Raw genomic sequence first — 24,611 nt, forward strand, 5'->3', positions numbered from 1 at the left:
TTTTCTAATATTTACAACGAAAGACAGTAAATTTCACTTTTCACCCACATTTACTTCCAACCTTTTCTTTTAAACCAGAAACAAAAATGATAGACGTTTAAAACACATGACATCATCCACCTTGTGAAATGTAATAGCATGATCATTTCAATTGTAATGCCTTCTTGTCCCAACGTTACTTTGTTTCTTTGCTACATTAGCGAACACTGAACTACTGCTCGTACTCTAGATGACAATCAACCACAAAATTCCCTAAACCAGATAACATTAAACATAATCTCAAAAATCATGTGTCAATTCACGAGTTTGCTCACAGAGCACTTTGATTCAATTTAGTAGCAAGGCACGCGCGAATATATGAATTATAATTCAGTGCGGAAGATATAAAGTAAACGTTGTTTACTTTTACGGCCACCTCGAAAACAAGTGTAAAATCTGAGTGTGCTAAACTTGGAAAATAAGGAAATTCTACTCTTATCGTGAACTAGGGAAAGGAATAACTCAACTTGTGAACTGGAATAATAATAAAAAATTATTAAAAAAACAATTAACTAAGTAAAATGAGATGCATACTCCATGGATAAGCAGATTCACAGGTCTTTAGAACAAAACAACATGTTCCACTCTGAATTCTCAATAAGTGAACGCCTGGCTTATTTTTCATTGTGCGAGGAGGCTTAAGGCGCTCGCATCAGTTTTTCGTAAAATTTTTGTTGCAACATTTTGGGATTTCACAAGATGTTGCTAGCTCCTTTACAAATCTCATCACACTATCCCACAATGTTGCAAGATATTGCGTTAAAATGTTGCATGCGTTTGACTGGACTTTCACACATAAGCGGACCAGTTGGGGCTCAAGTGTGTGGTTTCGGTTGGCAAATAAACTAGTAACACCGCCATATTTATCAAGATGCTACGACCTTACGACCTTACGCTGGAAGTTAATGTGCACAAAGCTTTACAACGACACCATTACTGGAAACGTTTGTCTCCCTCTTTGGGAGATGACTTCAATAAACCTTCAATTCGAGTGGGAATGAAATATTTTCACAGACACCATAAATTTAAACAAAGCCGTTACAGCCTGTGAGTAGTGCAGTAGGGGTTTAACCTTACACCTTCCCCTTAGCCTCATTCGCTAACAAACATGTGATCTCCATCGGGTTGGTTGTACATTTGTACCCAAAACTTTTAGTAAGTCACTACTCAATAGACCTCAACTCTCGTTCAATTGACAAAAATCCTACAAAAAAGATATTTCACATCCTTATGATTTAAAGTGATACATGTAACAAGGAATTGGAAAGTGAAGCATTGTCGTTGCACGCACTAACTAGTAACCGATTGTTCTCGCTATCAAAAAATTCTAATCTTCTATGTAAAACTCGAACTGAAATATTTCCTTCTTAAAAATTACATTTGGATATTTACAAATTGACTTTCCTGGAAAGTAAGCCCTTCCCTTTCCTGTTAACTTCTTACTTTCCCTCGTAGTTCCTCCTTATTGTCACGGTCTAAAATGAAAAAATTGTTCATAGACTTTAATCCTCCTTTATTTGATTATTGAAAGGTATTGTTTCTTGGTTAAACTGCTTTTATCCCAACACTCCCGCGTACTAACGATGAAGTACTTAACTAAGACACTAAGAAAAAACTTAGAACTTTGCAACAGTCTGCGTGAAAAAACCGCGAACATCAGAGTTAAAATCATAATTATCAGCGATGATACTAAAGTTGAAGAAGTCAGAAGGAAGTTTCAAGGCTTGGTATTCCAGTGCTGCAATAAAGTTGTAAAACAACTCTTACAGGCTCAATAAATACTTGCAGAGCATTTCTGGAAGGAGGTATATGATTCTGGGGAATAAAACACTCTGTTTTCTTTTCTTTTCTTCGGAGCATTCCCTTGAGGAGGTATGTAGTTCAGAGGACATATCAGGCTGTCTTCTTTTGTTTTATTCTCTGTTTTCTTCTTCAGTTCAGCTTCGGCAACTACGACTGGCAAATCTTCTCCTGAAAGTGAAAACATTTGTGCACGAATTAGCCATGAAGAGCGATTAAGAAGGAGCTACACGGCTCTAGTAGGTGGAACCGTATCACTGACACAACTTTCGATTTCAAGGACCCCAAAACTTTTCCTATCAATGATCATATCAGTTTGCATGCATTATGGTTCCCCAAAGGTACGCAGAAGTCACAAGGAAAACACTACATAAATTCTCAAACCGAATTTCAAATAATGCATGATATTTATTTATGCGTGACTGAATGTTAAATTTTCTCATAACTGACGGCCGGGTCTACTCGCTGTTGTCCTCTCAAAAGTCTTCTATGGTCTGTAGATAATGTCACTAACTTCCCATGTTTTGACATCAATATAAATTAGTCTGTTTACTTAAGCAATCCATTAATCTGTCTTGACAGTTAATATTAACAAATGTAAATACGGTAAACAAGGCGTACCTGATTGGGGAGGGGCTGCCCTCAGGTTATTGTGAAAGGTACGAATTTACAAAAATAGAGCAAATTCACATACCTCCAACTGTCAGTAAGAGGCTAAGCTAGGACTCTCCCCACCCACTTCTGTTAAAATCACTTGCCTTTACCCGTGACATTAAAACAAAACACATGATGATCTACGAGACTAAAACCTCTTGCAATGTATGAAATGATCTAAAGCTACAAAAATCAATGCTTTCCACCAAACTTACCAGGTATACAGAATAAAAGAACAATGCATAATACTAGCATTACTCCAACATCGAGGGCACAGTTCATATCAAACTTCGGATGTACCTCAACATCAGTGAATGACTGAAAACCTTGAAAGCACAAGATGTTAACGTCATTTACCTCAAAGAAGCAGTTACTGATCAAGTCAGCTAAAAACACATTCCATCATGCAAATCAGTTGATTAACCTCTTTGTATTAGATTAAGTGCCATAGCTAGAGCCAGTACCTAAATCTTCGGCTTTCTCTGCCTAATATATCGCTCTATGAAAATTTGGCGCTGAATTTACACGTGTGTTTATTGACACTAATCGTGTTCCGTGACGTCACTCTTTTGCAGGAAAATATAATGACTTTTTATTTGTTATCCCCTCTTGTCGATTCTTTCGTCAATTCTGATTGACGAAAGAATCGACAAGTTAGTAATTTATTTTCATACCAACGAGCAAGATGGTGAACAAAATAATTACATGGTCAACTTTTCAAACAAAAGCGATCTACGATGAAGTTTTAGGCGAGTCTACGTGACTTTTAGGATAGAGACATTTCAAAAAGATCAGCAGAAAGCAATAGATATATTTTCGAAGGTAACGATGTCTCCGTCTCGTTACCAACTGGCTACGGAAAATCCATAATATATCAAGCAGCGCCCGTGATCGATCGCCTCTCTCTTCTAGAAGAAACCGGTCACTATATTTATTGTGCCGCCAGTTAAAGCTCTCAAAGAAGACCAGGTTCCCTATATATCTTAATGTACTTAGGACAAGAGGATTGTCCGCCTTCAACTTTCGGTCTCTTAGCGAACGATGCTGCGGAGCTATTAAGTAAAAGCTTCTTGTTTCTTGCCGCAATTCTTTCGACTGAGGAAAGAGTCGCCCTTTCTTCACGCTTACAGCGTAACTATCTCCTAAAGAAATCTGTAAAAACCATGAGATTCTGCGGTAAATGATCCAACTTTTTTCGACGACCGTGGCACTGTATACAAATGAGAGCAGAAACCGCGTGACGTAAAAATCTAGTTTCGTAAGCGCGATGCTAATCGAACATCGTCCTCGTCTTACTCTATACTAAAGATCGCTCAAAACCTTTTCCTATATCCTTAAAGCAAAGTACATATTTGAACTCGGACGCTGAACTGCAAATTTACCCGAAAAAATAGAAAATGAATTCACTTCAATGTTGTTGTTGATCTCGATAACATTCACGCTAACATATGCCACTTCGCAAAAAATATTATGAAGTGACATTATCTTGCATAAATTAGAGTGACGTCACGGAACACGATTAGTGTCAGGTTTGCGTAGACGTTCCCGTTCCCGTTACTCGTTCTTGGCCTCTCAAAGGTCTTCTACGGTCTGTAGATGATGTCACTCACTTCTCATGTTTTAACGCAGGAGCCACGTAAATGTAAAATAAGTTCGTTTACTTTAACAATCTAGTAACCCGTTCTGACATCTCATATTAACAAATGTAAATACCACAGGCGTCCCAAGCTCACGTTTCGACAAAAAGAAAACAATTAATTCATATATGCGTCACGCTTTGTGTGACTCGGTGTTAAGTTGCAAGAGGATCCGTTGAGAATTTGGTTTTGGATTTGGTCGATTTACAACGATAAATGTATCGAAATATGACCATTTTACACTTTAAATCAATAGAATTTACTAACATCTTGTGTGTACGTTGTGGTTTCCGGCGTTCTCTGCCGTTTTAAGCTTGCTTTGCCGTTTTAAGCTTGCTTTGCTATCACTATTATTCCATTTATAAGACGAAGTCAAGGCTGCACTCTAAAATTTTGACCTTCGTCCACGCGGAGGCGATTTGCGCCCCGAAAATCCTCCCGATCGGCATTTTTCTTCAACAAAGTTAACGATCTAAGGATACTGCAAAATTTATACTTCCAGGTGCCAATGAGAGACTACGTGAGGATTCTCCCCACCCACTTCTATTAAAATCACTTGCTTTTACCCGTGACATTAAAACAAACACAAAGATGTATAAAATGGGTCTTAAGCTACAAAATCAACACTTTCCATTAAACTCACCAGATAAAATGGATCCCACAGATATCATCAAAGTGCACGCTAGAATTAGCGCGAGAAAAAGGTCATTAGACACCATCCGATATTGCTTACACTCAATGGATGACTGAAAACCTAGGAAACACAAGATGTTCACGTTATTCACCTCAAAGAAGCAGTTACTGATCAAGTCTGCTACAAAATGCATCCCATCATGCAAATCAATTGACTTACCTCCTTGGATTGGATTCCTGATCCGAATTTTACTTAGCCAAAGTTGACGACCTAAGAATATTGCAAAATTTATCGTTGTAAATCGACCATATTTCGTTCCTCATACTATTCCTATAACGTGTTCAAATTCTCAACGGTTCCTCTCGTTACTTAACGCCCAGTCACACAACACGTGACGTTTTCATGAATTGATCGTTTGCTTTTTCTCGAGACGTAAGCTTAGGACACCTGAGGTAAATACGGTAAACAAGGCGTACCTGACTGGGGAAAGAGCTTCCCTGAGTTTCCAGTGAAAGGTATTGATTAACAGTAATGAAACAAATTGACATACTTCCAGGTGCCAATGAGAGGCTAAGTGAGGATTCTCCCCACCCACTTCTGTTAAAATCACTTGCCTTTACTCGTGACATTAAAACAAACACAAAGATGTATGAAATGGTCTTAAGCTACAAAATCAACACTTTCCATTAAACTCACCAGATAAAATGGATCTCACTAAGTATACTAATTGTATTCCTCCAACAGCAATGCAAATGAAAGCACACACCGACCAAAATTCCTTAATCAGAGGGGATGACTGAAAACCTAGGAAGCACAAGATGTTGACGTCATTTACCTCAAAGAAGCAGACAAGTCAGCTACAAAACGCATTCCATCATGCAAATCAATAGATTTACCTCCTTGGATTGGATTAAGTGCCATAGCTAGAGCCAGTAACTAAATCTTCGGCTTTTTTGCCTTAACATATCGCTGCATCAAAATTTGGTGTTGAATTTACACGTCATTACAACAGTGCTGAAAAGAAGCCGTTGTGAGCCTCCTTTCAAATCATTTCAATTCTTATGCGTTTATTGACGCTTTTTTTACACTGTTACACAGAGGCAATTGTTAGAAAATTGCGATGGAGGGAAATTCGTGATGCAGCTGAGGCCGAAAATTTATTAAGTGATAAACTATTGAATATCCCACAAGTAACTTGCATAACTCATTGTGTAACGCTTTCCATTTGTATGCCGAGGGAAACCGACATAACGCTCAAATAAAGCCGTAAGACGTTTTTCGGCAAGAAGTGAAAACGCTAATAAATAAAATCATAGAGGAGAAAAAATTCCTCATCAGTTGGTTTGATATACTATCACAACACACGTCAAAAAATGATGTTCTTTTACGTGTGTTTGATATCGCCAATCAGCTGCTGACACTTCATTAGCCATTCGCGCCACTCGGTCAGGTTGATGACTGAACGGCCAGCATTCTCAATCTATGGTTGCTTTCTCGGGATTTTCTCGGATTATTGCTGCTAAAACGCTGAATAATCCGTATCGTTTCCAGTAGTGATGGCTACAATATCAACACTTTCCATTAAACTCACCAGATAAAATGGATCCCACAGTTATCATACTGCACGCTAGAATTACCACGAGACAACAGTTATTAAACACCATCCGATATCGCTTACACTCAATGGATGACTGAAAACCTAGGAAACACAAGATGTTCACGTTACTTACCTCAAAGAAGCAGTTACTGAGAATACTGCAAAATTTATCGTTGTAAATCGACCATATTTCGTTCCTCATACTATTCCTATAACGTGTTCAAATTCTCAACGGTTCCTCTCGTTACTTAACGCCCAGTCACACAACACGTGACGTTTTCATGAATTGATCGTTTGCTTTTTCTCGAGACGTGAGCTTAGGACGCTTGTGGTAAATACGGTAAACAAGGCGTACCTGACTGGGGAAGGAGCCTCCCTGAGTTTCCAATGAAAGGTATTGATTAACAAAAATGAAACAAATTGACCTACTTCCGGGTGACAACGAGAGACTAAGTTAGGACTCTCCTCACCCACCTCTGTTAAAATCACTTGCTTTCACCCGTGACATTAAAACAAACACAAAAATGATATATGAGACTAAAACCTCTTGCGATGCAGGAAATGATCTTAAACTATAAACATTAATGCTTTCCATTAAACTCACCAGATATAAAGGATCTCAAGGAGTTTGTTGAGTATATTAGCGTTCCTCCAACAGCGAGGCAAAAGTGAGCACATACCAACCGTGATTTTTTAAGCAATCCCATGACCACCCCGATGAAAAACAGAAAACCTAGGAAGCACAAGATGTTGACGTCATTTACCTCAAAGAAGCAGTTGCTGATCAAGTCTGCTACAAAACACATTCCATCATGCAAATAAATTTATTTACCTCCTAGGATGGATTAAGTGCCATAGCTAGAGCCAGGAACTAAATCTTCGGCTTTTTCTGCCCAAATATATCGCTGCATGAAAATTTAGTATTGCATTTACACGTCATCACAACAACGATGAAAAGAAGCCGTTGTGAACCTCCTTTGAAATCATTTCAATTCTCGTGTTTTTATTGACGCCTTTTTACACTGTTACACAGAGGCCTAGCGATGTGTAACAATTATATGGGTATACATACATTTTGCCACCAAAACACTAACCTTTCACAATGAATCCTGCTAATAACCTTGGCAAAATGAAAGCACACATCAAGAATGTACCCCAGCTTAGTACACAGTGATTTGTATCATTGCTACCTGGGCCTCCTACTCGGCGATCTGTATTTCAAATGAAATGTTGCAGTAAGTAATTAGACTAGAACGGCAATCAACAGACCGATTTTAAATAAGATACGAGAATAAAAACTTACTTATCAGATACTTTAACATAATATCACAATAGGAGCGGACATTTTACTTACTGCCAGTATGTTGAAATTAATACGCACGATAGAAATAAAATACTTCGAAACTTACCAAATATCTAAGCTTATTGTATGTTACAATTATTATTTTTTAAGCCTTGGGTGTATGAATACCACTGAATTTGTGCATTTGCTATTTATGCCGTGCAATAGAAAACACAGTAGTCAACACAATCGATGCCGCCACAGAACATCAATTTCATAAGAAGTGGACCTCCTCATACAGTTCGTACCATCGATAAAACTACAGACCAAGGACAAAAGCTCATGCTATTTCGGCAAAGTCTTGTTAAGCCCTTTCAAAGTGTTAACTAGAACAGAGTATGCTTGTCACATGGGTTATTTTATCATCAAACACTAGAGAGAAACTGGAAATAGAGACGATTACAAAATCTTCCTTTCCGGGCAAATATACAGCTCTTTACGTAGTCCGTTCTCATTCAGTTTAAAACCGCGTCCCTTCTCGTTCCTCATTGGGACATCAGTGAGTTAGTAAGTAAGAAGGTAATGTTTTATTTTAGGAGAATGACACACAATAGTTAAAAACTAACCAGTGGCCCTCAAAGAAATATAAATAAATACATACAAAAAACGAAAAAATAAATATAGATATGAGAATCAACTATTAGATTGAAATTCTAAAAATAAAAAATATCACACATTCACACTCGACTACGATAAATAATGAATAATTTGTAAATTTTGAGACTTCAAACTTTAATATGACTTAATTTCTTCTAATATTTTAGTCTGGTTTTTTTAGAGTGTTCCAAGTGGTACTTAGTTTACGAGTCTTTAAAGCAATGCAATTCCATGGTTGTAAACAGGTTACACTAAAAGTTTTGCTACCTTCCGTCAGTTCCGTTTGCATGGCGAGCACATGAGGTTTATTCTTGAATATCTTGAATTTTTCTATGAATTCAGAGCTACATTTCTCAAGCCTCAGCTTTAAAAAGAGTTGTATTCAGTAGCATACAGCAAGTTTAAGCTCTTACATTTATGCATACCCCAACACAGAACACACTTCCCCAACATGCATCGCAAGCATAATATCGTTTCACTCCCCTCAAACGATACAAAAATTAAAGTATACTCACTCAAAGGATTAAACATGTGAAAGCGAGAAGACCCAAAACTTGTCTTTTCCTCGACCTCTGCTTGGTCAAATTGGGTTGTTTCCTCAGAAGATGGTTCAACTGGGGGATTCAAGGACGGGGATTCCTTTTCTGTTGGCTTTATATCTTTAGTAAAACTTCCTGCGTCGAGAAAATTATCGTACCCTTTATGTAGTACACAACAATGCCTGAGATCTTTTGATTTTAGCAGGAAATGAGTAATAGGAAAATGATAACTCTGGGACAGCCTGAAAGACGGCTCGAGACACTTTTAGGGTTCTACCAGTTTTGACCGGATCTGACCAGTACTAAGACAGCGCTACAGCAAACTGCAATCTAGGTGTGTCAAGCTCTCTGTCATGCTGTCCCTGGCGGACTCAAAAATTGTCTCAAGTGTTTCTCTGAATTGCCATTTACTACACCTGAGAACAGTGCCACACACAGCTCGGCACAAAGAGTGTTCATCAGCTAAGGCAGCTTCACACAACCTAAGCACAGCAATAAAACAGCCCGACAGTCAACTTGAACCACCTCGATTGCGTTTGACAGCATCAGTTGTCAATCACTCTCAAGGCATTTGACCCTGAACCTGGTAATCTGAATTATCAATCTGTTAAAGTGACACTTCTCTGTCAGTGAACCTCTTCTGGTGGTAGCTCAGTTCCAGAAGGAAATAACTTGAGCTCTTCTCGGACGAATCCATGCTTTAGGCCGTCGTTCAGATAGTACTTACTACGTCATCCTTACAGCATAGATCTGAAAGTCTTGTCCTCAGCCATATAAAATAGAAGTGATTGAACAAGCAACACAACTTAAACCCTTTAGTGATTCAGATCACCGAAAGCAGCTCGCTGTTCTCACTCGTTACACGTGGGAAGGCAAAGGAGATAATTGGGCAAGACCTTACTCAACATCAAGTCAAGAGGCAGTCTGAGAAGTAGGTTGAGATGTGTTAGGAGAGGTATGAGGCTTCACTGTCTTCAAATACCTGCAGTGACATTGTCAACACCTTTCTTCAGCTATCTTGCAGAGCACTGTCTGACTTCCTTCCCTTTGATGAGGGCAAGCTCCTGAAGGAGCTGAACGACAAATTCTCGGTCAGGAGAGAGCTGGAGATGGCTGCCAGTCAACTGAACCTTAAGTATAGAGAGTACATGGCAATAGCAAGTGCTGCTTTTATCACAGCGAGGAACATCAACTTTGACCAGGCTGTTGTGGAGGAGCCAGATACCTTTGTGCGGAAGCAGACCGAGTGGCCGACTGAGTAGCTTGGCTTGTCAAGAGGGCGGCAGGCTGAGAGGCTTGGACGTTGTTTCGTTAAAAAGCTGTCCACTTTTTTCTCTCTAAAATGACAGTATGAAAGGACCTGAACTGCTTGCATATGAAAGATGACTCAGACTCAAAGGCTACTTGAGACTCAGGAAGTGGGAGCACCTTGAGTTGATACAAAGAACCCCTATCCTTGACCTTTCAGTTCCAGATATCAACACACCAATACTAAGAATGAGCAGGTATATCAGGCCGTGGATTGAAAGAGGGGAGGGAGATGCGCGATGGAGAGAGATCAGAGCTATCGAAGAGATTCTTAGTCTGCAAAAGCCTCCCCTGACAGAATCAGAAGCGAGAGACAAGTGGAAGGGCTTCGTAGAGAAGTACAAACCACCTCCTTCTAATCGGGGGCAATCGAGGTACAGCCCCAATGAGTTCATGGAAGAGGTGAGGCCTGAAGTCTTGAGATCATGAGAGACAACTGTCAGACGAAGGTCAAGATGATACTCTCTTGAATTACGGTAAAAGACAATGAAGACGGATCAACCCAGCTCATAGATTCCCACTTTCATACTGAGGTGGCCAGAAACCTCGAACGACTGACGAAGAGGAAGTCTTCTGTGAACACGATTCTGGAACGACTTCAAACTTATAACAGGGAAGGGAGCAACAGGAGGTTACAAAGAGTAACTTCACTCAAAATTCAAATCAACAGGTACAAACCACTGGGTGGATTGTCTTACATAAAATTCCTAGTTAGATTGCGAAGGAGAAGGCAGTCCTGAACATCAAGAACAAGGATGAAGAGTGCTTTCGATGGTAAGTTCTCAGGCACCTCAACCCAGTCAAGTCGCACCCTAAGAGGGTCTAAGGCTTGAGAGAAAAGGCTGTCACTAATAGAGAAGTGTTACTCTCACTCTAACAGATTGAAAATTCAGATCATTAGGTTGGGGTCAAATGAGATGCCTCGAGAGACAGACAACTGCAGCTTTCAAACGCAATCAAGGTGGTTTAAGTTGGCTGTCGGGCTGTTCATAACTGTGCTGAGGTTGTGTTGAGCTACCCCACCTGATGACCACTCTTTTTGTCAAGCTGTCTGTGGAAATGTTCCCAAGTGTAGTCAATGGCAATTCAGAGACAGTGTAAAAGCCAACTTAAGACAAATTTTGAGTCTGCCTGGAACTGTCAGTTAGCATGTTGAGAGGGTTTGCTAGGCAACTTCGCTTCGAGGGCGTTGAGGGGTACAGCCCCAAAGAGTTCATAGAAGAGGTGAGACCTGGAGTCTTAAGGATCATGAGAGACAACCACCAGATGACGATCAAGACAATCCTCTCTTATTAGACGGTGAGCTATTCATTGTTGTGCTGAGGTTAATTTGTGTCGAACTGTTCCAGCTGATGTGTCAAGCGATCTGTGGTACTGTTCCCAGCCCTGTCTCAGAACTGGTCAAAACCAGTCAAAACTGGTAAAACCCAAAAATTGTCTCAAGCCGTCTTTCAGGCTGTCCCAGAATTGTCATTTCCCTACTACTTAATAGATCTCTTGAACAATAAAGTACAAACATGTGAGAGTACAATTTTTACAATTTTTATCATACTTTTGATGAGTTTTGGTATAAAAAGGACAGGTTTAAGTGGGTGAGACCAAACGTTTTAGTATATCTATAATACTCTGTCAATGCGAATGTTACATACCATGACATCATTCTGCAGGTAAACCAGTTTAAAAGCCTGGTTCAACTTTTTGTTTTAGATTTTTACTCTTGCTTCTATATTCTCGAATGAAGCCTAAGCTTAAAGACCAGGGCACAGTTTTTTTTTCAGTTTCAGGTTCTTATCTTTTGAACCAACTGCTAAGGAACGATAACAGTATTCAACAATTTTATGCACTTTTAAGGAAAACGAGGGTGGGTTATTGAAGCATTAAATTACCACTTTTTAAGCCCTCTTAAACCTAACTCAAATTCATTCCTCCTTTAAACCATGTTGGTAACACGACTGCAGAGTTACTTCAAGGGTAGAAATGAATATAACCTAAATAAAATAATGCACTTGAGAGACACCAGTTCTTCCTATGTTTCTTCCGTTTTACAGAAGGTTCTATGAATGAGACCAAAAGCTTGTAGGAGTCACCAATTCCAAAGAGAAGCTGATAATCTCATGCAGTAAAAGTACCAAAGATAAAAATAAAGCCTTTGTGTAAAATTGTAAAAGTATCATTCAGCTGAAAGAAGTTGACATACTTACCTTCCGAATCAGACCGATCAGAGTCAACTTCAAAAGATCCACAAGAGGAAGTGTCCGCGTCAGCTAGACGATGTTCTGTTACGGAAAGAGAGTTTAGATTTACCGTTAGTACTAGGACAAAAACAGTTAAAACAGACAAACGCCCATTTGACATTTGAAGAATCATGATACGTTACATGGCTTAAACAATAAGAGTTTAAATCAACAAAAATCAATTCTAGAAGTATCTCAAGCGGATGAACAACCCTACGACAAATGTGAAACATAAAGTGTATTGCGAATGAGTGTGGTACTACCAAAAGAAGTAGTCACAAAAGCTAATGAGAAGAGAAGAAATATCACATGGAGCTAATAACAGCTTACAATACAAACAAGCACACTGCTTTAAACCTTTAACTCCCAGGATCTGATTGTTAATTCTCCCCTCTAGCTGCTACAGATTTCCTTGTAAATTAGTTGCAAGAATTTGTTGTTAGATCAAGATAACAACTTCTACCTAATACATTTAATGTGAGAACTCTCATTACATGTTTGCTGGATAGTGGATGGATATTTTAGGGAGAAGTAACATGTGAATCACTTCTGGGAGTTAAAAGGTTAAGTGAAAGAAATTTCTAGTGACCATGTTGTGATTGGTTTTTAAGTTTTGCATCTGATTGGCAAAGAGGGTGGATTGAGTTTTCTGAACCAGTATAACAGAGCAAACTCACACCATAAGCAAAATGAGCAACATCCATATAACATTAACACATCATCCAGTAAACAAGCAACAAGTAATGACTCCCTTATCAGATGAAAGGAGTCTTGATGAAGTACACCTGCAACACCAAATTCTTCTGACAAATCAACACCGAAAAGTGTACTGTCATGAAACAGATAAAAGAGTTTTAAAATCAGATTTTAGGAAATGAAGGGTTACAAACTGAATTCAGTGGAAGTATTGTATCCAGTAACAGAGAGCTCACTTACCATTTTCAACTTGTAAATCTGACCAGTAACGAACAAGGTCATGGGAACCACAAGAAGATGTTTCAGCATCAGCAAAGTAGTCACTTTGGTTATCATCATCCTTAGGTTGTATCCTTGATGATTCTTGTTCATCATTAGAAACTGTTGTAAAAATTGAGGAATAAATACACTTTATGTATATTTCAACAATTGCAATATTGGTGGGTTTGTTATGACTGTGAACACAATTTTTCATAAAATGGCAGAATGTAAGGAAGGATGGAGTAAACCATCTCAGTGTCACAAGAAAAATCTAACCCCAAGCCTTCAGATTTGCACTCTGATGCCATACCACTGACTTGCAGAGAACAATGAGAGCAGTGAGTTAAGTTTGTAGGCCACTATAAAGTCCTGCATTCTGCTGAGATTTATATTGGCATGTAGCAAAATAGATAAAAACTGCTTGAAAACTTCCTTCACACTATTGGGATGGTCATGTGTCTGAATAGTTGTAACATCTAAATGGTGAATCTAACAAGAACGGCATGTTTTATAAAATGGCATCAAACTCAGCCTAAAAGAATAAGATACTCACCAGTCTGTTTCTGAACATTGCCAACTGCTTGGACTAACTCTAACCACTCACTTGTACTCAAAGTGACACTATTACTATCACTTTCTTTAGACAATCTGAAAATAAAAATCAGTCATGATAAAATTACCCACCTGTCACATTAATCAAATCAAGTGACAACATAGCAATACTAACAACAAGACGTCATCATCATTATTATTTTGAATCACCTTTTGTTTACATCTTGTAATAACTCCACCAATTTGTCATGGCCATTGGCCCTTGCAACATCCTCTGGCAGAGGAGTTCGATCCTTGTAACTGTTGAAGACAATTTTTCCAGCAGAGGTACTGAAGATCACTTCCAAAAACTGTTGAGCACCTTCTTGAGCAGCAGTATAAACAAGTAGCTGAAGGAATTTAAGAGACTGCACTTGTTTAGCGTCAGGTAATGAGCCTGGTTGGAAAAAAGTGAAGAACACATAATTTTATATTAAAATTTGATTTAATTAAAATATACTTGACTGTGTACAGCACGTCTCCAAATGGCTTGAGATATGTCTTTTCCAAACCCATTTACACCATGATCCCAAGATGAAAGAGGAACAGATTCTTATACTAGGTTACTTACCTTGGTCTAAACAACTGTGAATATATGAAATCATATAGGTGAACTGCAAATTAAGAAGTGAATATGAAAGCGATCTTTGCAGTAATGAATGCTACTTGAGCAGTGGTGGAAATAAGGCCTGAAAAAAATTCAGGCCTGTACTGGATTTCAACCCATGACCTTTGCCATACCAGTGCACCAATATCACAGAGGCCTGAAATTTTTCAGGCCTTATTTTCACTACTGCTCAAATAGTGTTCATTGCTACCAAGATTGCTTTCATATTCATATACCTTGGTCTGGCAAACAAAACAGGCCTGGCGTCTGCGCAACATTGCTACTGCTTCCAATGATTCCATGTTCCTGGTTCCACATGGTTAAGAATGAAAACATTTGAGCAGGGTCTTTAATGGCCTGTTTGAGGGCCTGGTGCACCTCATCCACATATGTGAAGTAAGTAACTCCCAGCTTTCGACCAGCCTTAGTGTAGACTGTTACATGAACACGGCCAACTTTTTGGGCAGCTGGAATGGAATGAAAACCTTTTTTTTCAGGTTAAACCCCTACTCTCTTTATAGAGTAGCAGAATGATGAAGATGTATACAGATTGACACAGAGACAAACTGACCAAATAAAAGACAGACAGACAATCAGAGGGGTGTGAGTCCAGTACAGTAAGCTACACCTGTAATCTACAAGGGGTAAAATTGACAAACAATTAACTTACCTGGAATAAACCCAGAGAAGGTGTGGGGGTTGGTCTTCTCCAAACTGGCATCACCTACTTTTTCAAAGCGTGCCACACCTTTTGTGTCACTTTCAAGCAATGCCTCTTTTAACATTACATGGAACTGAATTCTACCCTGAAAGCAAGACATGTATCAATAACAAAGAAAGATAGGAAATTATCAGTTTGGTAAAGAATGGGTTAACAAGAATTTTTTGTCTTGTCACACTCATGAAAATGAGTATTTCATGAACCTGGTTATTGGCTGGAGAAAATCTCCACTCTTCTAACAACACTATCACACAATGCAAGTTTATTATTGGTCTTAGTGACAAATTTCAGCCCATGTTGTTTTACATCCCATCCAGAGAAGAGTTAGTTTCTTCATGCTAAAGATTCAATGAAGATGTGCTCAGACAAGAAGAGACTTGGCCATATGCTAATTTTATCCTTTTTTCAACCTTCAACTCCTGAACTTGGAAAAACAGGTTTGAAAGCCAGATACTTTTCTCCTTTATTCTCCCTTAGGTGAAAATGCTTGAAAGCTTTACAAACATATCAGCTAAATCAACAATCTTTGAAACATATCAAACCTCACTACCAGTGCAAAGAACAAAGTTAATTGTGTAGCTAGGCACACTGATAGAAAAAGAGAATCTACAGTTCACCATAACAACTTCAATTATGAAATAGCAACATTTTTCCAGATAAAAAATATAAATAAAAGCTCATTAAATGTTTTATATTCCTAGGGATTAACTGAATTAGACCCAGGCCTCGATGCTGTGCCTGGCTAGCAGTTGACAGACATTTGGTTATAAAATGACCACAGACTTTGTTTTGATTTGTTCATCTGATTGTTCGATTCCAGATGTTCTTTTCCCTTCCTCCCCCCCAAGAGGCTTTTCTCATGCCTGATTGTAAATTTGCAGATCACCATGACAATTTCTAAAATAATAAAATTACCTTCACAGAGCCTGATGGAGGGCAAATACCTTGGACCACTGAAAGTGATTGGAAGGAATATTTGTAGAAGTAAATCAAAGAAACAAACTTCTCTATTTTTATCAAAATAATAAATCATTTAAATTAGACCCATTTTAAAAAAATATACCTCCACGTTGCTGCACAACATTACTTGAGTCAGTATTGATTTCCTCCAATGCTAAGTGGAAATCTTCAGTAGAAATGCCTAATATCTGGTAGGGCAAGGATTATTAAATAGCAATAAACTTTCAAACCTTTTACTATACATATCAAGACATTCTCAACCAGATGGAGATGAGAAGAACCAAAATGTCAACTAGGGGGTTACTTTTAGATAAAACAACAAATTCTCATAGCTAAAAACATGAGAAATATGAACCACAAAGTACAGAGAATAGATAACTGGATCTATGGGTTTGAAACTGTTCAAATAATTAATAAACTGTGTGTTATCTTTTTAAACTTCATGGTCTTGTATTACCTTCTCTCTAAAACAATATCCAGAGTGCCTGTCTCTATAAGTCATGATCACTATAAAAAACACTCTGATTTCACATGCACAGCACATGTGTGTGGAGAGTGGGGGTGGAGGAGGGTAATTTGTCCCATTGTCATTATCCCCATTTAAATGATCCTGTACATTTAAATTTACTTCACCTTCGCCTTTTTGCACTTAAACTCATCTATCTCATAATGTAATGTCTGTAATTTCAATAACAGCTGTTGCAATTTTAATTTACCTGAGATGGACTTTCGATATTTGATGGATCAACATTATCTTCTCTATTGATGTTTCCCTGGAGTGCTGTACCAGTTGCACTCATGGTGAGTAAATCTGAGGAAAAAACAATTGATAAATTGAATTAATACTAAAAATACCATGATATCATATGTAACTGCAAAGTGCAATATCACCCAAATTGTTACATCTGGAAACAGTGTTTCTTGCTACTCTTAGCTTCCTTGAGGCTAAATTATACAAGTTTAGAAATAGGGCCCACCATTTCTTAAATAAATATTTTAAACTCTTTAACTCATAAGAGTGACAAGCATCTAATTTCTCCTCAAAATATTACCACAGAATCAAATTAAAACATTAAGGTTCACAAACTGAGAATGCTCTTGATTGTTAAGAAAATGCTTCTTGTCAGCACCCTAGGAAACTTATAGAGAACAGTATGGAGAATATGCATACTGATGGTAGAGTATAAAGGGTTAAATGAATGATCAAATGATAAAGCCCTGATCTAATGATTTCCCAAAACAAGCCCAAATGTGAAATCCCTTTTACCATCAGAGACATCCACGAGTTCCTCAAAGCCTGTGTCACTTGCGTCAGGAGATGTGCCAACATCAGGAGACACTTGCAGATCCCCATCAGCCTTAGTTACCAGTGTTAAAAAAAAAGAGACATTTCAATAAAGGCAAAAAGTGTTTAAACTGCCCAGGTAAAATGTCAGGCGGGATATAGGCGGGATCCCGGCAATCCCACCCAGGATCCCAGGTGGGAATGGCGGGATCCCGCCTTAGGTGGTGGGATCCCACCTTTCCCACCTGGGATGAAAATTTGATCCCACCTGGGATCCCGCATTAAATGCGGGATTCCTGCATCCCACCCGGGATCTTAGGTGGAACTTATTCATTCTACCTGGGATCCTGGTCGGGATTTACATATCCCACCTGGGATTCTTTATCCCACCTACAGAAATATTGTTTTGCTGTTTTTATTCTTACAAAACGTTTTTGTGAGAGTTCCAATACTTATGGATCATCCACACACTCCACAAATATTTGGCATGCGGACAAGACAGAGGTGGTCATTGTTCCCTTCGAGAAAATACACCTTTTAAATGACTTCTTCAATTTGCTTTATTTGAAACTCTGATCTGAAAATATTTTTAAAACAAGACTTGTTAGTAGTGAGAAGTACAAACCGAGTTTCTTTTCATAACTTAATTTCTTAAATGTCCCAATCACTGGACCTCCTAAAAAATATTACTTCTTTATATTTTTGGTGCAAAATACAGTTCCTTCCTTACATACAAATGAAAAGCACAAGTCACAGTTCAATAATAACAGCTCTAAAGTTTACTTGTTGTTCTTCTCTGAGTCAGCGATCAACAAAATTTTTCTATAGCTTGTAGGTCTGGTATAAAATCTTACTTGTGGTATAAAATGACAACCTTGTATCTTCGTTCTTTCCACCCCTTTCCAAGCTCGGGAACGCTTCGGACTGTGCATAACCATTTGCAGACGAGAATTCCAATACACCTCGCATGTAGTTGCTTCTGTCTCTCGTGCAAATTTTTTCTCAGTTGAGACGCACTTGACTCTGTTGGCACCACTGCTAGTTCAGTGGAAAGACCGACTGAGGAATCGAGATGACTAGCTGTGTTGGAACGTGTTGCTGAACGCTTGTTGTGGTCAAGCCTTGTTGATTTGGGTACTGGTACACTGGGATCATCTAGGTATCTCTTATACTTCCTAATATGATTGGCTTGTGTTGTTTCCCACTTTCGCCGTGAACATAACTCAAGTGGGCTTCGAGTCTTTCTTTCCTCGGAAACTTTCGGCCACAAGTCGTGCATTCTTGTTCGATTCTTGTCGATTATTTCTACATAGAGTGAATTCACATCATTATTTATGTCATCATCAAAACATGAATCCAAGGTATCCACCATCTAAGAGAGGAGAACCGGTCAGAAGAGACAGAATAATGTTGCGTGCTTCTCTTGAGACTGCAATGGGTCAAGCCAGCGGATTCTCTTTGGTAAAAGGTCCACGTGATCATGCCCGTGATCGGAAACAAATAAAACTCCATTTGGCGCTCATCTTTGAATGTACTTTTCATCGGTTAACCGCTCTTGCTTCAAATTGTTTCTTTTCTCAACTGTTTTGCTTAATATAACACTTCTAAAGATGGGTTTTATTGTGGTTCAATGGGAAAACGAGAACAGCGTGAGTGTTTTAGATGAAAAGAAAGTCGTTGGCGCCGTGAAATTAAAAGAAGGGACAAGTAACAGTTGACATATCGACTGGTTCAAACAACGATCGAGTGGCCATTTAAAGTTAGGATTTTTAGAAGTTTGTGGTGAGTACAAATTGCCATATTCGTTACGTGATCAAAATCTTATCAAAGAATAGAAATAACGGCTTGAATTAAGCTTACCTAACACTCAGCGCAACTGAAACTCAAATAATTCTGAGAATCGAATTAGTCACTTGCATGCTGCAGTTTCCTAAGCTTACACTTTACAATGAAATAAATGTATGAGTAAGGTTTCAAGATTACTTCAGTCACATTTGGGAACATTCTGACCTTGCTTTGCTTTGAAAAATTCGACTGAAGAGAGAGCAGACTTTCAGTCAGTACCTTTGTCAAAATTTTGATAACATGAATTATTGAGGTTTTGTCTTTCTTCTATTCTTTGATACACAACAGCCAATTTTTTTAAACGTTGAGCCTTATTACACTGTAGATGGTCTACTTAAATGATGAAGAAAAAGTGATATGCTGAGTTGTGCTGTTATTCTTTAAAAATGTTTGGTTAAGAAATTTGTTAATGAAACAAGTCAAACACATGCTGGTTCATTGCAAATAAATTATGAGATCTTTATCACATATAGTCTGTGTATTCATGTACTGTTTGAATCATTTATGATCAACAGCTTGGTAAGACAATGGGATCCCATTGGAGGTGTCAGTATGTTCTATAGCTAGTTGGAAAGTTTTGGATGTCCTGTTTGAACAATCATTGTTGCATAAGGAGTCAGGTTAATAATATAAATTCTTTTATAAATTGTGTCAATACTATTATTATTATTATATTATTATACAGTTCACTATGTCCTGTTTACTTGTGGAAAAAGAAAGCCTGGCTACCCAGCTGTAAATAGTAGTCTGTGAAGTTCAAATTAACTTATTCAAAGATCATTTGGAGAATTTCATCAATCAATTTTATCTATCTTATTAACAGCAATAATTGGAGATCCCAAGTTTGGTGTGAAAACAAGCAAAGAGTGCTTTGACAACATTGTCAATCACTCCCACTCGCCTGCAGCTCTTGCGCTGAACCTCTTGGACAATCTAATTCCAAAAGATGTGCAGCGCATCTCCAATGTAAGGGGAACAAATGGAAAGTCTCCTTTGGACCCAATGATTCTAGCAGCTGTAAAAGGTACATGTAACTATATACTGCATAATATTTACCCAAGAGTTTTTATGTGTTCCATATGATTCCATTCAAATGTTCAACACAATTGCATGAGGTTGTGAAATTATTTACTTGAAAAATTAGGCCTTATGACACTTAATAAATTTTTACACTTGTTGAATGTGACATTTACTAAGTTTTGATCAAGGGCTGAGTGAGTGTGTGCTCATGGAACTTGGTAAATGCTAAAACTCAAGGGAGAGTGTTCATTAGGTATTAGAGACTGGACAATTCTCTGGCCTCTATGTGTAATTCTCTGGTTAAATTTTGATGGTATAGCATCCCTGAAGTTAATTTTTTCTCTACGATTCTCCTGTTACTCTATACTATTTTCCTGCTACATGTGCTTCAATTCTTAAAGAAAACCCTTGCTAACAATTAGCAAAAGTTGCAATTGAAGTATTTTTGGCTTCTCGATCCTTTTGTTATATTTTTCATTAGACATAGAATAGCAGGTACATAGTTGTATATCCTGGAAATATTTTAATTGTACCTCTTTTATATTTCAAGGTCAACTCAAAAGACAATTCAAGTGGAATGAGGAGGAAGTTGAAAAAAACTGGGGAGGAAAAACAGGAATCCAGCAAAAGATTGCCGATAAGTGCAGAAATTTAAATAAGTCCAACAACAAGTCCAAATAGACAGTCTCATAATAAGAAATCAGAATTTTAATCACTAGCTTCTTCGTCTAATTTTTTATAACATGAATTAATGTTTTGTTTTTCTTGTATTCTTTCATATACAGCCAATTTTTAAAATTTTGAGCTTTAACACTGTTAATGGACTGTATAAATCATCTAGAAAAAGTAATATGTTAAGTTTTGTTTTGTTATATTCTTTATAAAATGTTCAGTTGCTAATTTTTTAAATGAAACAACATTAAACACATGCTTGTTAAATGTGAAACTGCAAATAAATTGTGAGATCTTTATCACATTTAGTCCGTGTATTCATGTAATATTTGAATCATGTACGATCAACAGCTTGGGTAAGATAATGGATGCCACAAAAGGTGTCAGTATCTTCTACAGCTATATATAGTTGGAAAGCTTTGGACCCTTAGTGGATTGACAGGGTCTATTGCTCACCTAGAAAATTTTGTACTCTTAATTTGAAGGATTGGATTCCAAAGGGATTGGTAAGATATTCTTTTTGGTATATTTTATAACTCTGTGGTCTCTGTGGTGTTATATAGGCAGATCCCTCTAAGGATTTTTCCTAAAATGTCAAGTTGGAAGCCATCTGTAATTTTAGGCAGAGTCCAAACTAGGATTTGCAGGATCCCAGGTGCAATCCCGCCTCCAATATGATTTACCAGGTGGGATCCCAAGAGGGATTTGTGGGGAGTCCCATGTGGGACGTTCCATAATCCCGGGTGGGATCCCACACGGTATGTTCCATAATCCCGGGTGGGATCCCACACGGGATGTTCCATAATCCCGGGTGGGATCCCACACGGGATGTTCCATAATCCCGGGTGGGATCCCACATGGGATGTTCCATAATCCCGGTCGGGATCCCACCTGGGATGTTCCAAAATCCCGGTCGGGATCCCACCTGGGATGTTCCAAAATCCCGGTCGGGATCCCACCTGGGATGTTCCATAATCCCGGTCGGGATCCCACCTGGGATGTTCCAAAATCCCGGTCGGGATCCCACCTGGGATGTTCCATAATCCCAGTCGGGATCCCACCTGGGATGTTCCAAAATCCCGGTCGGGATCCCACCTGAAGAAGGCGGGATCCCACCTGGGATACACCTGGGATCCCAGGTGGGAATGGCGGGATCCCGCCTCATATTTTTACCTGGGTGATGCCATGACAATATCAAAACATTGAGCCTTTTGTTTGTACTATTGGATGATTTCAGTATTACTATGTACTATTCTAAAATAAAGCCATAGACCCAATGGCAAACTCTTGTTTTTCCAATTTTTTTGTTTCCAAGAACTGTATGCATTGTGAAGAACAGGGCTTTGCAGAAATTTTGCACGAAAAAATTAAATAAACAAACAAACTGCTCCATCTCTGTCTAGGGCCGTGAGATAAATGATAGTTGTGATAACTTCTAGACACAGGTATCCATTTCAGGGGATCCCTTCATCTAAAAACTGAGCACAAGTTTTGAGAAAACTAGGTTGCAAACACCTGCCCTAAAATGATTTAACTTCTCCAAGGGGTTTCTATCATAGACTTCTGAAGATGTGCTGCTTGTCTCATGGTTATTATCAACTGAAAGTTTCATTGTAGATCCAAACATTGACTGAAACACTTTAGGTGGCACCTGGAACTGTCCCTCTATAACTTCATCCTTGTCATTGACAGACATGTGGTTCAAAATACAGAACCTTATTAAGATAATTGCTGAATTAACAGCAAATGCTGGCCTGAAAATGGTGATTGTGCAAGAATTTTCTGTAAAACAGTGAAAATTGATGCTGATTGGAAATGTTAGGCAAACAAATAGAATTCAGAACAGGTTAAAGCATTTTGATATGAAAACTTCAAAAGGGAAAGAGGACTAATAATTACTGAATTCTGAGGGCAGATGGGGGTTAAAATAATCAATATGAACTATGGTGGGGTTTGTGTATTCAACATTATACACCCAGAAGACAGTAGTAAAAAAACTACCACATCATTGTTCCCCATGGATACTTTGGACAGTTGTCATGCACAACACCTGTTCATATGATAAAGATTTACAAACCCAGTCAGCAGTTTTTCACAGAGGGCGTAGAAAAACTCTCATGTAAATATGAACGGAACTCAGTAAGAACACAAAAAATATTCATTTTGGCAGTACCCAACAGACAGATAATCTAGGAGAATTAACTCAAAACGTATACTACTTAACCCTTTAACCCCCAAAAGTGATTATCATGTAACTTCTCCCAATGATATCTGTTCACAGTTTAGTAAACAGGTAATGAGAATACTCAAACTAATCAGATCAAAGTTGCTATCTTAATCTAACACCAAATTCTTGTAACTTATCTACAAAGAAATGAGTAGCAGCTATAGGGGAGAATTAACAATTGGATCTTGAGAGTTGAAGGGTTAACAACAGAGATTGTAAAGATTTCTTCATTGCTGCTGTCTGGAAATGTTTATAGGTAGACTAATAACAATTCAAAGGGGACTGAACAATTTAAACCAAGGTGTTAAACTTCAAAATAATGTCTGAAATATACTTAAAACGTGACAATTCAATGGCGGTCCACTACAAATTACCTGATCACCGGGAAGTTCTTCACTTGATCCAAAAAGTGAACGAAACACTTGATGTGGCAATTGAAACTGTCTCTCTATAACTTTGTTATTTTCACTAAACTTTCGGGAATCTTTGTACTCTTTTGCACCGTCATCTCGATAGCAACGAAGAAGAAGAGCCTCTCTGAAGCTGTTGCTTGCCCTACTTCGATCGATGCTTATGTCAAATCCGGGGTTCTTCTTAGCTCTGTACTCAATATATCGTTCTACAGCAGCCTCCCAATTAAGACGGATCCGACCCTCCTGATTGACAAACCATGCACACTCCTCTTCTAGGATCAATTCTCGGAGGAAGGGGTACACTTTATTCTTGTTCCCTAGGCGAATATAACGCATTGATCATTAATGTTTTAATCCAAAAAGTTCTTGTTAGAGAGACGGGGTTAGACGTAAACACAAGACTGTGTAAAGTGATGTTTTCATCTTTTGGTACCTTCTTAAGTAATGTGGGCTTGGATAAGAAAGAAATTAACCGTAGGAAATAAAAATTCCCGTTCTGATTCAGTCAAGGTATAGAGGACCAAACACAAGAGAGTCTCCTTTTTCTGGGCGACACATGTTCGAAGAATTCGATGTCAGTTTGTTAAATTGCTTACCTCCCCCAAAATTCGCTGCTAGTTCCGACATGTCAGTTGTGAAGATATCTTGCTCGAGTGTTACCCCAACTGCATTAAAAATCAACACAACTACAATTGCATCATACTTCCTTGTACTCGGTGAGGAAGTGCATCCCTTCCAAGTGGTTTCTAGGTTGTGATTGGCTAAAAAATTTCGATACTCCCTTCTGATTTGCAGGGCATTTTGCTTCCGGTTGGAAAGATCCAACTTGGGCACTGCTCGTAATGGATTCATCCAACTTGAATATTATTTATCTTGGGTAATTAATTATTATCACCTGAGTTCCAAAGCTGACGTTTCGAGAGTTACCATCG

The 24,611-nt window shown here is 38.4% G+C and overlaps 1 protein-coding gene across 2 annotated transcripts; it reads right to left on the reverse strand.

The window, feature by feature from the left end:
• Positions 1-1,159: 1,159 nt before the first annotated feature.
• LOC149038027 (uncharacterized) lies at positions 1,160-24,611 on the reverse strand. Of its 2 annotated transcripts, XM_089186679.1 has the most exons (21): positions 24,276-24,611; positions 23,641-23,996; positions 17,485-17,575; positions 16,934-17,028; positions 16,321-16,405; positions 16,173-16,210; positions 15,207-15,342; positions 14,773-15,003; positions 14,101-14,326; positions 13,892-13,986; positions 13,318-13,458; positions 12,349-12,423; positions 8,816-8,974; positions 7,456-7,572; positions 6,966-7,094; positions 6,356-6,463; positions 5,461-5,568; positions 4,984-5,034; positions 4,774-4,884; positions 2,709-2,819; positions 1,160-2,010 (listed from the first exon to the last, which is right to left on the reverse strand). In XM_089186679.1, the coding sequence occupies exons 1-21, from the start codon at positions 24,529-24,531 to the stop codon at positions 1,811-1,813; spliced, it is 2,919 nt and encodes a 972-aa protein (XP_089042805.1). In that variant the 5' UTR covers positions 24,532-24,611; the 3' UTR covers positions 1,160-1,810. The 2 variants fall into 2 exon arrangements, with proteins under 2 accessions (XP_089042805.1, XP_089042806.1); XM_089186680.1 differs by lacking the exon at positions 4,984-5,034.

Source organism: Pocillopora damicornis, chromosome 11, assembly GCF_964200805.1.
Source record: "Pocillopora damicornis chromosome 11, jaPocDami1.2, whole genome shotgun sequence".
In the NCBI taxonomy this organism is placed as follows: Eukaryota; Metazoa; Cnidaria; class Anthozoa; order Scleractinia; family Pocilloporidae; genus Pocillopora; species Pocillopora damicornis.

Bases quoted from the DNA above. Each gene is read 5' to 3' on its own strand.
- LOC149038027 (XM_089186679.1), bottom strand. From the start codon at position 24,531: ATGAATCCATTACGAGCAGTGCCCAAGTTGGATCTTTCCAACCGGAAG. The intron at 17,576-23,640 runs GTAATTTGTAGT...CTGGTAACTAAG, and splicing joins AAGAACTTCCCGGTGATCAG to GCTGATGGGGATCTGCAAGT. The intron at 15,004-15,206 runs GTAAGTTAATTG...ATTCCATTCCAG, and splicing joins CTTCTCTGGGTTTATTCCAG to CTGCCCAAAAAGTTGGCCGT.